At 43.8% G+C, this 16,222-nt stretch overlaps 1 protein-coding gene across 2 annotated transcripts in view; it reads right to left on the reverse strand.

Moving 5' to 3' along the window:
- Positions 1-16,222, reverse strand: part of PKP2 (plakophilin 2) — a 109,188-nt gene that overhangs the window by 82,270 nt on the left and 10,696 nt on the right. For both annotated transcript variants that reach the window (XM_025403471.1, XM_025403470.1), the window contains exons 2-3: positions 8,587-8,699; positions 7,523-8,220 (exon numbers count right to left, since the gene is read on the reverse strand). In XM_025403471.1, the coding sequence (XP_025259256.1) occupies positions 7,523-8,220; positions 8,587-8,699 (811 nt within the window). The remainder of the gene's footprint in view (positions 1-7,522; positions 8,221-8,586; positions 8,700-16,222) is intronic.

A 16,222-nucleotide genomic window follows, 5' to 3' on the forward strand; every position in this document is an offset into this window, starting at 1 on the left:
ACTGTCTATCAAGTCCAACTCCATACATTCTGGCCCACGTCTGACTCCATTTCCTGTCATCCTCAACCTCTTTTCCTTCCCCTCCTTGGATCTTACACCCCTCCAATCACACCGGGCTTTTAACCCTTCTCTAAACACTGCCACCTTCTTCACAAGCCACCTTCTTTTACTTTTCCAGCAAGCTTATCATACTACCTAATTCGTACCCATTCTTCAAGACTCAATTCAAATATCTTCATTTCTTCTTGTTCTTCTTTTTTCAGAAAGACACAGTCCTGTTCCGTTACGCAGGTGAGAGTGCAGTGATGTGATCATAGCTCACCATAACCTCAACCTCCTGGACTCAAATCATCCTCCCACTTCAGCCTTCTGAGTAGCGGGGACTACAGTTGCATGCCACCACACCTGGCTAATTTTTTAAATAGTTTTTTTTTTTTTTTTGGAGACGGAGTCATGCTCTGTCACCCAGGCTAGAGTGCAGTGGCACGATCTCGGCTCACTGCAACCTCTGCCTCCCAGGTTCAAGCAATTCTCCTCCCTCAGCCTCTCCAGTAGCTGGGATTACAAGTGCCCACCACCACGCCCAGCTAATTTTTGTATTTTTAGTAGAGATGGGGTTTCACCATGTTGGCCAGGTTGGTCTCGAACTCCTGACCTCGTGATCCACCGACCTCAGCCTCCCAAAGTGCTGGGATTACAGGTGTGGGCCACCTCGCCTAGCCAAATTTTTAAATTTTTGTAGAGATGAGGCCTCGCTATATCGCTCAGGCTGGTCTCCAACTCCTGGTCTTAAGTAATCCTCCTGCCTCAGCTCAAATATCTTCATTTCTGTGAAATCTTTTCTGTGCCCTTATCCCGGCTAGAGCTATTCTTTCCTCCTCTATTCTCCTACAGCATTCTCCCGTTCCAGCCCCTTTTCTCTCTCTTCCTCCCTCCTTCTCTCTCTCCGCACTCACTTATAAAACATTTCTTGAAGCCGGCAGAAATGTGGCTTGAAGAGATGGCGATGGGCCTGGGCTGGAGGATCAGGAAGAGAAAGCTGTTCCCAGCCCCACTGACCCCTGAACATATTCTCCAGAAGTGAGTCATTTCAACAATTTTTAAAATGATATCAGTATAAATTTAAAAATGTAAGAGAAAGCAGTGTAAAATACCACTGGTCGGAATATGAGACATTACGGGGGGCGGGTAGGGAAACCCCAGTAACTTGGCTGGGGAGCGGTAGCTCATACCTGTAATCCCAGCACTTTGGGAGCGTGGAGTACTTGAGCTCAGGAGTTTAAGATCAACCTGGCCAACATGGTGAAACCCCGGCTCTACTAAAAATATAAAACATTAGCCGGGCATGGTGGCAAGCACCTGTAATCCCAGCTACTCGGGAGGCTGAGGCAGAAGAATTGCTTGAACCTGGGAGGTAGAGGTTGCAGTGAGCTGAGATCGTACCATTGCACTCCAGCCTGGGCAACAAGAGTGAAACTGTCAAAAAAAAAAAAAAAAAAAAAGCAAAGCAAGACAACACTGTAACTTGTGTGTGTGTAATCCCCCAGTAGCCAGCATTCCGGCCAACTAACAACACAGCCCTGCCCGGGCTGGTTCCCATGATATTAGAATATGGCTACACCTCTGAAGGCAAAGCAAACACAAAATAATGAATGGATAGCTCCTACAAGTGTTGTCAGATGCTCAGTAAATGCAAATCCTCACAAATATTTTAAAGTATGGTGAAAGCAATGCTTTGGAAAGATGACTCTGGATATGTGTTCCTCGAAAGAAAGAGACAGTGTTGAGGACACTATAAAAGGTTCAGCAGAGGCAAAAAAGGCTTGAACTGGGCTGTTAAAAATGGAAACGGAAAAAAAAGGCATAGTTGAAAGAGATGAAAAATCAAAGAACTAAAGCAGGTAGTAATTAAGATGATGTGGAGGGAAGTCAATATGCTCTGTTTCTGCTCTGCAGTGCTCTTGGTCACAAATTTGACTGTCAGTCCTAGAGAAGATCCATCCTCTCTGCTTAGTCTCCCTCAACTAATCCCAAAGTACAATGCTCTTGTGGGTTTTGTTTGTTTGTTTGTTTTGCTTTGAGACAGGGTCTCACTCTGTTGCCCAGGGTGGAGTGCAGTGTCGCGATCATGGCTGACTGCAGCCTGGACCTCCCAGGCTCAAGTGATTCTGTTGCTTCAGCCTCCTGAGTAGCTGGGACTACAGGCATGCACCACCATGCCCAGCTAATTCTTATACTTTGTAGAAATGGGGTTTTGCCATGTTGCCCAGGCTGGTCTCAAATTCCTGGGCTCAAGCAATCTGCCAGCCTCAGCCTCCCAAAGTGCTGGGATTACAGTTGTGAGCCACCATGCCCGGCCCTGCTCTTGTGTTCTTTAAATTTCTGTAGACACTAATATGTATCACACAACCTAGCACTTGACGACATATCCTATTTTTCACTGCTCTTCTCCTAGACCATCCTACATCCCACTCAATTTTCATCTTTAATTTTATTTATTTAATTAGTTTTTTGGAGACTAAGTCTTGTTCTTTCACCCATGCTGGAACGCAATGACACGATACCAGCTCATTACAACCTCTGCCTCCTGGGTTCAAGCAATTCTCCTGCCTCAGCATCCAAAGTAGCTGGGATAACAGGCATCTACCACCATGCCTGGCTAATTTTTGTATTTTTAGTAGAGACAGGATTTCACCATGTTGGCCAGGCTGGTCTCGAACTCCTGACCTCAAGTGATCCGCCCACCTTGGCCTCGTAAAGTGCTGGGATTACAGGTGTGAGCCACCGTGCCTGGCCCATTTTCATCTTTTGTGATGCTTACTGGGAAGGACCTATGAAGACCCTAACACTCATTTCCAGAACCATCAGTCTCCAACAGATCATAAATCATGGTTTTAGAAAAATTCATCTAGAATTTTTTTGTGGTGATTCTTAAAACCTTTTTCATCAGTTTGATTTAGAACATGGGTTTCATCAGTTTGTCTCTCTTATACTCCAAGTCTCAGTTTTTAGCTGCATTAGTAACCATTCAACCACCTATTCTTCTTTTGGAAAGCCAGGTCCATTGTTTAATAACCTAGGTCATTATGCAGGTTTATGGTTTTGTCCAGTTAATATTCAACGTATATGAAAGAATACTCCTTTACATGTGGGAGTTTCACTAGGCATAAAAACTTAAATCTCCCAAACAGGGGCTGGACAGAGTTTGACAATGCAGGACCAAGGAGAACACAGTGTGTGGTCTCAGGGCAGGTGTCCCAGGAGCAGCCTGGGGAACTGAAACGAGGCGTGGAGCCCAGCAGAGGAAAGGGGGAGGTCAGGTAGGCACAGGCACCACCGCGGGCATCTATCTTCCTCATTACACAAAATATTTCTGGTTCCCTCTCCTTTTCACAGACAGCTAAATTTTCCTTTCAAAATCAGAGAAAAAAGTTGATTTCTATGATTTCTACTCTCTAGAATTTGGGGAAATCTCAGGAAGAGATTTCTTACTCATTATTTTTAAATTTCTTGACCCCAAGTGTTCCTTCTATTCTTTGAAATATGATTAAATATTCTAATACAATTTACCCTGTCTATTAAAACAATAATCCAAAAATAGTATGACTAATACTTCTAGAATTTGAGCAACAAAAGATCCTAGATGGCAAAAAGTAAAGCTTATACTTCATTTCTCCTTTCTTTAATTCCTTCATTCTTTCACTATATACTTATTTATTTATTGAAATAAGATCTCATTCTGCTGCCCAGGCTGGAGTACAGTGGCACAATCACAGCTCACTGTAGCCTCAACCTCCCTGGTTCAAACAATCCTCCCACTTCAGCCTCCAGAGTAGCTGGGACCACAGTTGGGAACTATCATGCCAGGCTAAGTTGTTTATTTGTAATAGAAATGGCGTCTCCCTATGTTTGTCCAAGCTGGCCTCAAACTCCTGGGCTCAAGCAATCCTCCAGCCTGGGCCTCCCAAAGTGCTGGGATTATAGGTGTGAGCCACTGTGCCTGGCCTCATCATATATTTATACAGTGCCTACTATAGACCTACTTCCATTTTAGGGTGCTGAGAATATAAAGACGATTGAGCACTCACAAAAAGCTCAAAGTCCAGAGGGAGAACAGATAAGCAAATGAGTAGCCACAATATAATATTCTGATAGAGACACTCACACAAGGCTCACAAGGCTCCCATCTGGGCACCTAAGCTAGACTGGGAAGGAAGGGGTCAGAAAAAAGGCGGTATCTGAGCTAAATCCAGAATTATAACTAGTCAGACAAAAATAGAGCTGCATATGTAAAGGTCTGGACTGGGGGGAAAGAAGGAAAGAGAGAGAGAATGAATATGGATGAATATCTTCCATTAAGGAAAGTAAAGAGGTTCCAGGTGGTTTGGGTATTGGTATGTGGCTATGTTTGGGGATGGTGGTGGCAAACGGCAGAGAAGAGTAGAAGGAGAAGAGGCTGAAGTGATGACCAGAGCTGAAAACACAACGGGCCCCGTATGTCATGCCTAAAAGCATGAACACTTAGCGGAATTATGGAAGGGTTATAAACTGGGGAGAGAAACAATCAGACGTGGAAAGATAATTCTGACAGTCCTAGAGAACGGTTCTGACTGAGCAAGACCAAAGGCAGAGAGGCCTGTGTAATGGAAATGGAAAGAAGGATAAAATTCAAGACCCATTATAGAAGGAAAAATATGGCTTGGTGATAGGTGACCAGAGAGGGAGAAGATAGGAATGACTTCCAGGTTTGAAAATAGTAGACTACAGCAGGAGGAGACGGGTGGAAGTTGAGGACAGGGAGATGAGTTTAGTTTAGGACATGCTGAGTTTGAAATATGTAGGAGGTTGTTACATTTTCATATAGGTCCAGAATTCGGCATCGAGGATGGAACTGCAGACAAAACTTTGAGAACTATAAGGATAAAAGTGGGGTACACAGGGCCTCTCTGGAAGAGCATCAAGGCTTGGAATAGAAGGGTTACTGAAGATGCCTCCTTTGGGCAGGCAGAAAGGGAGCATGCAGAGAAGACTAACAAAGAATGGCTGGAGAGCTGAGTGGAAACCCAGGAGAAGTTAGTGCCCTGAAAACCAAGGGATGAGAGAATTTCATGGTGTCTCAAACACCACCCACAGGTTGAGTAATATAAGGACTGCTTATACTACTCAATATAGCGTCCGCTTAGAATGTAGCAGATAAGGCAGTTATTGCTACATTTGTCAGGAGACCGTTTAGGTGGAATGGAGGGGACTGAAATCATATTGCAGTGGGTTGAGGAGAGCCTGGGAAGTGACAGGGTGGTTCAAGAAGCAAGGGGCACAGAGATGGAGGAAGAGAATAGCAGTTGTTGGAGGATGTCGGATAATAATTTTTTTACTGTTAAAATCATTTTGCTAAAATTGTGGCTATCACAAATCCTAGACTATGGTAGGCATTCCATAAATTTTTAATTACCTGTTTAAAAGCCTTTATCAGCTTTTTCCTCCATAAACAATGACCTGATACACTTTCTCTCTCTCTCTTTTTTTTTTTTTTTTTGAGACGAGGTGTCACTGTGTTTTCCAGGCTGGAGTGCAGTGGCACAATCTTGGCTCACTGCAACCTCCATCTCCTGGGCTCAAGCAATCCTCCCGCCTCAGCCTCTCGAGTAGTTGGAACCACAGGCGCACACCACCACACCCAGCTAATATTTGTATTGTTTGTAGAGATGGGGTTTCACCATGTTGGCCAGGCTGGTCTTGAATTCCTGAGCTCAAGTGATTCGCTCGTCTGGGCATCCCCAAGTGCTGGGATTACAGGCCTGGGCCACTGCTCGTGGCTCATTTTTCCTCTTGATAAGTATGCTCATATTGCCAAAGGTCTGCTTACTATAAGAAATGTTAGAAATCTTGCCGGGCGCAGTGGCTCACACCTGTAATCCCAGAACTCTGGGACGCCGAGGTTGGCGGATCACGAGGTCAGTATTTTGGGACCATCCTGGCTAACACGGTGAAACCCTGTCTCTACTAAAAACACAAAAAATTAGCCGGGCGTGGTGGTGGGCACCTGTAGTCCTGCTATTCGGGAGGCTGAGGCAGGAGAATGGCGTGAACCCGGGAGGCGGAGCTTGCAGTGAGCCGAGATCGCGCCACTGCACTCCAGCCTGGGCTGCCGAGCAAGGCTCCGTCTCAAAAAAAAAAAAAAAGTTACAAATCTCATGGTGAATTTTACATCATAAAAAATATTTCCTGTGTTAAGATTAGATTAGCCCTCATCATTTTGAGAAGTAGTTTACCAANCTCTGTCGCCCAGGCTGAAGTGCAGTGGCCGGATCTCAGCTCACTGCAAGCTCCGCCTCCCGGGTTCACGCCATTCTCCTGCCTCAGCCTCCCGAGTAGCTGGGACTACAGGCGCCCGCCGCCACGCCCGGCTAAGTTTTTGTATTTTTTAGTAGAGACGGGGTTTCACCGTGTCAGCCAGGATGGTCTCGATCTCCTGACCTCGTGATCCGCCCGTCTCGGCCTCCCAAAGTGCTGGGATTACAGGCTTGAGCCACCGCGCCCGGCCACAAATCTCATGGTGAATTTTACATCATAAAAAATATTTCCTGTGTTAAGATTAGATTAGCCCTCATCATTTTGAGAAGTAGTTTACCAATGATGCCTACCTGGTCAGTGAGCATGCTGTACAATTTCACTTGAAGGGATGTTTAGAGGTAACAACTATCATTAGACAACTTTAGCAATCAAATGACAATAACATATCTAATGTTTTATCCTAATCATGTTAGATGGTTATTGCAGGAGTTACTGATCTAATCAGCCATCCATTTCTCAATCTTTCTCTTAGTAACGTGCTCAGTTTATAAAATTTGTGCTCAGGCATTAAACTTGAATAAGGGTTAAGTTCCAAACACTAAATTAGTCAAGCTATAAAGTAAATAGGAAGGGAAAGGAATGATTTAAAAATTCAGTTATTTTAATAATTTAGTATGGGCAAAAGAATACCCCTTCAGATCACTGACACTAGAAATGTAAAAGGTACCAAGTATCAAAGGAAGAAAAGAGACATCTAGAAGTCAGCCATCTAGCCATCTTTCCTTAGCTCTTTTTACAGTCACAGTTATCAAAATGGCATTTGAGGTTCACACTTAGCACTAGGACTAAGCATTTTTTCCTTTTATTTCATGGGATGATGAAGAAAATACACGTGCAGTTCTCCATTTCTTGGCCTACTTTGGAGTTTAGAGCAGATTTTCATATGGCTGAGGGGTAGGGTCCCTTCAGCCAGCATCTAATCTGGAACAGATGGACTAAATGTCACATTTCCGCACAAAGCTGCCATGTGAGCAGGTAGCCTGGCCCCTGTCCCCGAGGTAAATAGGCTGATCTGTCAATTAGGCAGCTGCCTGAAAAGTCATTATTTTAATCACTTATCTCTGGAAGCCTTTCTCTCAAGCCCCAGAAGTGCCAGCTCATGCTGTCAGGGCTGTGGGAACAGAATGTGCTGGCAATGACTGAGTTGCAGAGTCAGGAGGGGACTTACCCCAGCTGGGAGTCAGTGAAAGTGCTTCTCTCGGTGAGCAGATTCCCACTTCCCCCTGCCGCCGCCTGGCCAACGGTCAAGTGCGCTCTCCTCCCGCTGGAATCCACGGCGACACTGGGCCCAGCTTCCCTCAGCGTGCGGGTGCTGTGGAAGGAGCTCTGGTGCCAGGAGGACCTGGAAGCCCTGTTCTGAGTGAGGGGCTGCAGGGGCACCAGCGGCCTGACCTGCCCAACGGTGAGCCCTGCCGTCAGGTAGTTCTCTTTCTCCAAGAGGTTGCCCATGCTGCGGCTGGTCCCTGGCCTGGGGTACGTGAGCAGGGCCGGGTTGGCAGGGATGCTGTCAAAAACGGTGTCGCTAACAGAACCATGCTGGTACTGTCTGTGGTACGTGTCAAAGTGGCGCTGCCTGCTTGTGGTGCCAGCACGGCTGACCCCCACAATCTCGGAACGAGCATATCTCGGTGGCACTAGGAGGGCGGCCCGCCTGCTTTCTTGGTGGCGCAGGGTATGCCCAGCCTGGCTTCTCTGGCTGTACTGGTAATCGCTGTGCGTGTAGTGAGCCCTCTCTGGGCTGCTGTCAGGAGAAATCTCCAGCCTCCTCAGAGGATGCCTCAAGGACCTTTCTTCCACCGACTTCTGGGAGCTGTACTGTGCTGTTCCTCTTCCCCAGCGACCTTCATAAGTGGCAGTTGTGCCAGCCTGCACATGAGAGAAATAAAGTTTAAAGGAGGCATAAATCAGATTTGCTGAGGACTAATTACTCTGGGACTATTACCCAACATGTCCGTTTCTCTGAATCAGATGATGAGAAGTTTGCCCCTTTCTGGGTAAAGGCTTTTTGAAAATAAGACTCGGTTGACTTGAGTCATATTTATTTGCACTAGGATGTAAGAATGTTTAACATCCCTAGTTTTCCATGGTATCCTCACAAAAATCAATTTTCTTAAAGCCCATTTAGGAAATGATAATACTTGGGAAAAGTAAACACTCAAAAATAATCTTAGGAAGTTTGAAAATATTTTCATGGTAATCTGATCACTAGGGTTACATTCTTTGATATCCTACCTTCAGCATGTCATAGGTTTTAGGAACAGGGGAACGGCCTCCAACAAAATCATTTTCAACCAGGTGTAGGTTGTAGACATATTCAGGAACACTGCTGGTTCGGTGAAGATTTCCTGCAATCAAGAAAATATTAAAATAACTCAGAATATAAGTGGGCTAATTAACATTTACAGACTGCATAACAACGATGTACTAAACTTTAAGTAATGGACGCCAAGAACAAGTATTAAATGTACATTAATGTTTTTAAATGCTAGTTTCACACCACCCTGGGATATGGCAAGTGATCAAAGGTTATCAAAACATTCTCTACAAAAGTTTTTCAGCTGGGCGTGGTGGCTCACGCCTGTTACCCCGGAACTTTGGGAGGCAGAGGCACCTGAGGTGGTGCCTGAGGTGGATCACCTGAGGTCAGGAGTTCGAGACCAGCCTGGCCAACATGGTGAACCCTATCTCTACTAAAAATACAAAAATTAGCTGGGCATAGTGGCAGGCACCTGTAATCCCAGCTACTCGGGAGGCTGAGGGAGAAGAACCATTTGAACTCAGGAGGCAGAGGATGCAGTAAGCCAAGATCACACCACCATTGCACTTCAGCCTGGGCAACAAAAGCGAAACTCTGTCTCAAAAAGAAAGTTTTGGCTGGGTGTGGTGGCTCACGCCTGTAATCCCAGCACTTTGAGAGGCAGAAGCGGGTGGATCACCTGAGGTCAGGCATTCAAGACCAGCCTGGCCAACATGGTGAAACCCCATCTCTACTAAAAATACAAAAAATTAGCTGGGCGTGGTGGCGGGGACCTGTAATCCCAACTACTTGGGAGGATGAGGCAAGAGAATCGCTTGAACCCGGGAGGCGGAGGTTGCAGTGAAGCTGAGATAACTCCATTGCACTACAGCCTGAGCAACAACAGCGAAACTCTGTCTCAAAAAAAAAAAAAAAAGTTTTCAAAATGAAAGTTGAATTTAAAAAAGAAAAAGAAGGGAGAGGAAATTCACAAAAATCTAAAAATGTTCGGTGGTTATAGTGCTGAAAAATTTGGGACTCATTGTCTGGTTTAGGTGGTCTGGACTATAAAATTCAGTTTCCCAAGTCACAGAACTCTGTTCCCAGGGCAGGAATTTGGAAGCTTCTTATAATAAGCAGGTGTAGGCAATAAATATAATGGTGACTCAGCACTACTAGATAAGACAGCTTGTATAAACAACAGGGTAGGCTGAGCGTGGTGGCTGACACCTGCAATCCCAGCACTTTGGGAGGCCGAGGTGGGTGGATCATGAGGTCAGGAGTTCAAGACCAGCCTGGCCAACATGATGAAACCCATCTCTCCTAAAAATACAAAAATTAGCCAGGTGTGGTGGCAGGCACCTGTAATCCCAGCTACTCGGGAGGCTGAGGCAGGAGAACCCAGGTGGTGGAGGTTTCAGTGAGCCGAGATAGTACCACCGCATTCCAGCCAGGGCGACAGAGCAAGACTCCATCTCAAAAAGCAAAAACAAAAAAACAAGAAAAACAACAGGGCAGATCAGCATGATCAAGGGAAACATGGATCAACTTAAGGCCAACGCTGGGGTTGAGATATTTGGCAACAGGAGAGTTAGGCAGGAAAGGAAATCAACCTCTATACTCCATCCAAATGGCTGCTTTTGTGGAATCACCTGGCCCCTCCTTTGTTTGGTGGTCTAACAGCCAGCCCACTCTCATGAAAACAGACAGGAGCCAGCCCTTTGTGCTCAGCTCTGTGAAGCCTGCAGGAATTCAACGGATGCCTGTCTCGTCCATCTTCAAATACTCCTCTCTGAGGAGTGGGGAGTAGTGGAAAGCAGTATATAGAGTCCCTCTTCTGCCTCCTTTATCCTTCTCTCAGCTTTTTTTTTTCTTTTGAGTTTTCTCTTACTGCCTTAAAAAAGGGCTAATCAAAATAATCAACAATCTCCAAAAGCCAAGTAATATCTACTTTCTTACGTTTCACTGAAATTTCTTTTTCTGTCATGTAGCATTTTTTAGAAATCGGAGGGAAAATATACTCAATTAACTCTTCTAGGCTTTAGAGACTCATGAAAGATGTTGAGAATACAGCAACACAGGCAGCTCCTTTCCAGTGCAATGGGAACACATCAACATAACTTTTCCAGTAAACTGTTATAAAGACAAAATTTCAAAATACTGACGATACATTCAAGGGGAGGGAAAATGGTAATTTGAAATTATTTTTGCCAGAGAGCCAAAAAGTCTAAATCCATCCCAAATTATGTTTGTCCACATGTCCTTATTTCCTACAGCCAAACGATCTGCCTGATAAACAATTTTCAGGCCTCAAGGAGTCTTGTGAGGAGGCAGTGACAGGCTTGTAACTGTCACCCTGGAGACAAGGGCAGCTGAGATAAACCAGGCATCTCCTGTTTCCAGGGGCTTGATTTCTCCACAAGGGCTGGCAAAAGGTCAGGCAGCCACTTAATTTTTTATCTCTATGGCAAAGAACGGCTGGAATTTGGATTTTAAATAAGGAAAAACAATTTTTTTCCCTAAATTTTATTGGAGATGGAGTATCACTATGTTGCCCAGGTTGAACTCCAACCTCTGAGCTCAAGTGATCCTTCTGCCTCAGTCTCCCTTACTTGAAAGCAATCTTTTCCATGACCCCACAGCCAATTTAAGAGAGAAATCAAGGACACATTAAGAATTGGATCCTTAAGGACGCTGAAATTTATTATTATAAATAAGTTGAAAACAACTCATATTATTATTATTGTTATTATTTTTTGAGACAGAGTTTCGCTCTTGTTGCCCAGGCTGGAGTACGAAGGCACGATCTCGGCTCGCTGCAACTTCCACCTCCTGGGTTCAAGGAATTCTCCTGCCTCAGCCTCTGTGAGCCACCGTGTCCGGCCTCATATTATTGTTTTACGTTAGCTGAGGCTCATGCCTAGGCTAACCCTTTATCCTCTACTCTGCACTTCTCTCCTCCCCAGGCCACTAGGGAGGTAGGCCTGCAAGGGCCCTGCTGGTGTGGGAAAGGAGGCTAGCAGGCCAGGTACAGGGAATGTAAAAAGGCTCTAATCCTGAAGAGTCTGGGGGCCAGAGTACCCTCAGCATTGGGAATATGCAGAACGGGGAAGGGGTCGGGGTAGGGGGAGTGGTTGGAGAGAGTGCTTACACTACCCCCACCCCCAATAAAACAATCCTTTGTACAAAGGCTGTGGCCAGGCAGAACATTATTAGTTAGCTGATACATAAGAAATCCAATTTACTGTCTTTATAAAAATTAGTTTAGGGCTATCCATGTTCAAACCTTTATACCACATGATAACTGAATTAGGAAAGTCCGGGACAATCTAGAATGGCAAAATACAAATGGTCATTTATGGACCGTAGCTGGAACCATTAATTCCTGTTACTGTATAATAAAGTGGCAGGTGATGAAAGCAGGCAATTTTAGGAATTCAAGAAAAATTCTGTAAATCAGCCCCTCTAGCCCATCATCACCTGGAATACACCCTTGCCCTAATTTCAAGAGTAGGTAGATATTCAGGAACAGTTAATAGCATGCTTCTTCCATCTTGAAGCTGAGATTCCTGCAAAGGTTTTCTAAATGTGTAACAATCTTTGGACAGGACCCAGTGAAACAGTATATCCTATCACATAGCTAATTAATCAGTGTGTTTTATAATCAGGCTTATTGAACTAAAATGTTTAACTGATGTTAAACATTCACGTTGTTGCTGTGAGTTTTAAGGCTTTTTAAAGCAACTTGTGTGAACTCCTTACATTTCAATGTGACTTTTCTTTTAAGGAGCTCAAATTATTTTATGTTCCTTTATAATATTCTGTGATGCGGAGCCAGCTACTATCATCTCTGTTTATAAATAGGGAAACTTAAATTACCTGCTTTAAATTCCAAAGAGATTTAATAGTCAGGGTTGAACTCTGCGTTCCTCCTTTCCCCGGTCTTTGCTGTCTGACTGCATGGTGGCTACTATGATATTGTCATTTATCAAGGCCTTAGAGGGATAATTATTATAGTTTTGATATGAGGACAAAAAAATTATTTTCTCTTGGCAGGGCGCGGAGGCTCATGCCTATAATCCCAGCACTTTGGGAGGCTGAGGGGGGCGGATCAAGAGGTCAGGAGATCGAGACCATCCCGGCTAATACGGTGAAACCCCATCTCTACCAAAAATACAAAAAAAATTAGCTGGGCGTGGTGGCGGGCACCAGTAGTCCCAGCTACTCAGGAGGCTGAGGCAGGAGAATGGCAGGAACCCAGGAGGCAGAGCTTGAAGTGAGCCAAGATTGCGCCACTGCACTCCAGCCTGGGTGACAGAGCGAGACTCCATCTCAAAACAAAACAAAACAAAAAAATATTTTCTCTTTTCTCTAAAACTTTCACTTATGAAACTCCAAATACTCTGTAAATATTAATTCTTTATTTGCCAACATAAGTTCTTAGAAGAAAGCTGCTTCTTCAGTTTTCAGATGAATGAATTGAGACTGGTTTAATGGTTCCCCAAATAACAAGGTAGTTGGAAACAGGGAAAAAAATAAGATTGAATTTTTAAACCACAGACACTCTTCCTGTGGAATATACATGAAAGATGTGACTCCAGATATTCACCCTGCAGGTTGGCGCAATCAATGGTTTTTCTGGATAAATAGCCAATCTCAAACAACAAATAATGCAGATTAATTTGCCTAGGCAGTCATGAGTTTGAGATCAGTGTGGTGGATTAAAAGTGAATTAACGGCTGTGTTCTAAGATTTTAAAGAAATTTTGGACTGAGTAAAATTTTTTTAAAGTAAATACTAATAAGGATGGAAAATGAATTTCTTTAAGTCATTTTCTGTTCAATCAGAATAAGATGATATCGTGATGACTGCTGAATATATAAAATAACTCAGCCATGTCCTTTTCTGAAAATAGAAGCAAACAAAAACATACTATACACACAGGTGCATCCTGCTTTAAACAAATCCAACATGAAAATCCAGATTTTCTTACACTGAAAATTGAGGTGTGATTCTATTTCAAAGGATGTGTTTATTTCGAAAAAGAAGTAGGCATACTCCCTACGTTGAAGAAATCCATAGACTTCACCTGGAACCCCTATTCTACCACTTTGTATGTGTCTGGACAAATCAGTTAGATGCCTGTTTCCCATAATTCCAGCTACTAACAGGACTGCTGAGAGAGGTTTACCTGAGAAAGCATACACTCAAACGCTTTCAAAATTGTGAAGTGATGGGTTTCAGGACATGTCATCCCAAAATACGGTACTTGGCATTTGAGGAAGCAGCAGGCGCAGGAAGTGCACGCTTATGCCTTCCTCTCATCCCTTCTCCCTTGAAGCAGACCATATAAAATCAAGCTGACCTTCCTTTGAATTAGGTCAAAGACTTATTCCAGAAGGATCCTCCCTATACCTGGAGGAAAGGAATGTCACAATGGGAAGAATCTGAACAAACAAGCCTTGCTAAATTCCCTCAGTTTATTACCATTAGATCAGGCCCACCTTTGTCTCATCAGACTTCTGTATGACTGTATAAAAATATAGTCTTCTGCCAGGCAAGGTGGCTCACGCCTGTAATCCTAGCACTTTGGGAGGCCCAAGGTCGGCGGATCGCCGGAGGTCAGGAGTTCAAGACCAGCCGGGCCAGCATGGTGAAACCCCGTCTCTACTAAGATTACAAAAATTAGCCGGGCGTGTTGGCAGGCAGCTGTAATCCCAACTACTCGGGAATCTGAGGCAGAAGAATTGCTTGAACCCAGGAGGCAGAAGTTGCAGTGAGCCAAGATCACGCCATTGCACTCTAGCCTGGGCAACACAGTGAGACTCCATCTCAAGAAAAAAAATAAATAATACAGTCTTCCCTGTTTCTTTGGGTCTTCATTTCTGAAAACTCGCACGTCACATAAAACTTACAATAAATAAATTTGTTATGCTTTTCTCTTGTTAATCTGTCTTTTGTTATAGGGGTCTCAGGCATAAACCTGGTGACAGGTAAGAAAAGAAAACTTTTCTCCTCTACTCAAGCAAAATGCAAAAATGAGATAAGGTTTTTAAATAGAATTTGAGTCATAAAAATTTGTTTTTCACATTTTTTCATGAATTGGTCTATTCTAATAACAGGGATAAACTAGTGTGCATGCTTTACACTGTGTTGTAGAGCAGCTTTTTTTCTGCTAAGTTTACCATTGGTCTTGAATTGGACTTTTTCTGGTTTTTGATTGACCTGCCACTGAGGAGCTCGATGACATTACTGTGTTTTCCAGCCATTCATTTCACTTGCACACTGCATAATGTGCTTTCGATGTTTCCTAAAGAAGGGGATGTTTTACCAGGAAATATTTCAAATTAACATGGGCTCAGGCAACATTACCTAAATTGTTTTTTCTAAAAATACCACGCACATATTATGGAGCCCATTTTAAGGAAAATGAAGTAGGTAGTTGCAGAGCAACTTTAAACTCCACCCTTCTCAAATAACAAGCAATTCAGGTCAAACCAATTGCGGGGTGGGGGGATAATGGTGAGGGAGGTCTGTTTGGATGGTGGTAGGATTCTAAATTCCTCAGAAGATTGCAGAGGTGAAGCCTTCACAGGACAATGTAATTTTCTCCCTTTCCCAATCTGAATGTTCATTGGAATGATATGATTTCTAAGCAGCTGTTATGGAAAAAAAGAGCTTTGTGTTTGGTCACCAATACAAACACCGCTCGAAATAATGAATTATTGTTAGGGTTAAAAATACTCAGTTGAGGCCAGGCATAGTGGCTCACGCCTGTAATCCCAGCACTTTGGGAGGCCAAGGTGGGCAGATCACTTGAGGTCGGAGTTTGAGACCAGCCTGGTCAACATGGGGAAAGCCTGTCTCTTCTAAAACACAAAATATAAACCCTATCTCTAAAATACAAAAATTAGCCAGGTGTGGTGGCAGGCGCCTGTAATTCCAGCTACTTAGGGGCTGAGGCATGAGAACTGCTTGAACCCAGGAGGCAGAGGTTGCAGTGAGGTGAGACTGTGCCATTGCACTCCAGCCTGGGCAACAGAGCAAGACTCCATCTCAAAAAAAAAACTAAGTTTATTTTCATAATCACAGTTTTGTGAACAATTTTATTATGTAATTGGTTAGATTTAATATATTTATGAAATCAAATTGACAAGTCTCTATTACCGTTCCATTACCTGTTTCTGGGCATATTTTAAAAAAACCAACTGCAGTTTCTCTTACAGTAAGCAGATGACAGAGAATTGCTAAACAAGCAAGACCTTTATACAGCCTGCTTCTATTAGAGAGAAGAGAGGAGCACTCACATTCAGAAAAGCATCTTTTCTTTCAATCTTCTAGCACTGAGTATGGTTTTAAAAAAGTGATTTGGTTCACGCTGAGCTCTAAAAGGAGGATTTCTGGAGTTGAAGATGCGTGTAGAGGGCCCCACAGAAACAGGTGTGGTTAAACGTAAGCACAGAAATCAGCAGGTGTTCACTACTAGTATTGATTTAAACACTGCAGGTAATTGGGCTAACAGCCATGAGCAGTTGTCCCCACAGTGTGGATTCACGATGGTCTTTTAGAAGGAAAGAGAGCCTGAAAGTCTAAAAGTTTATCGTCCTCCTGTATTTGGTCTTTCTACAGTAA

The sequence above is a fragment of the Theropithecus gelada genome, chromosome 11 (assembly GCF_003255815.1).
Source record: "Theropithecus gelada isolate Dixy chromosome 11, Tgel_1.0, whole genome shotgun sequence".
Taxonomy (NCBI): Eukaryota; Metazoa; Chordata; class Mammalia; order Primates; family Cercopithecidae; genus Theropithecus; species Theropithecus gelada.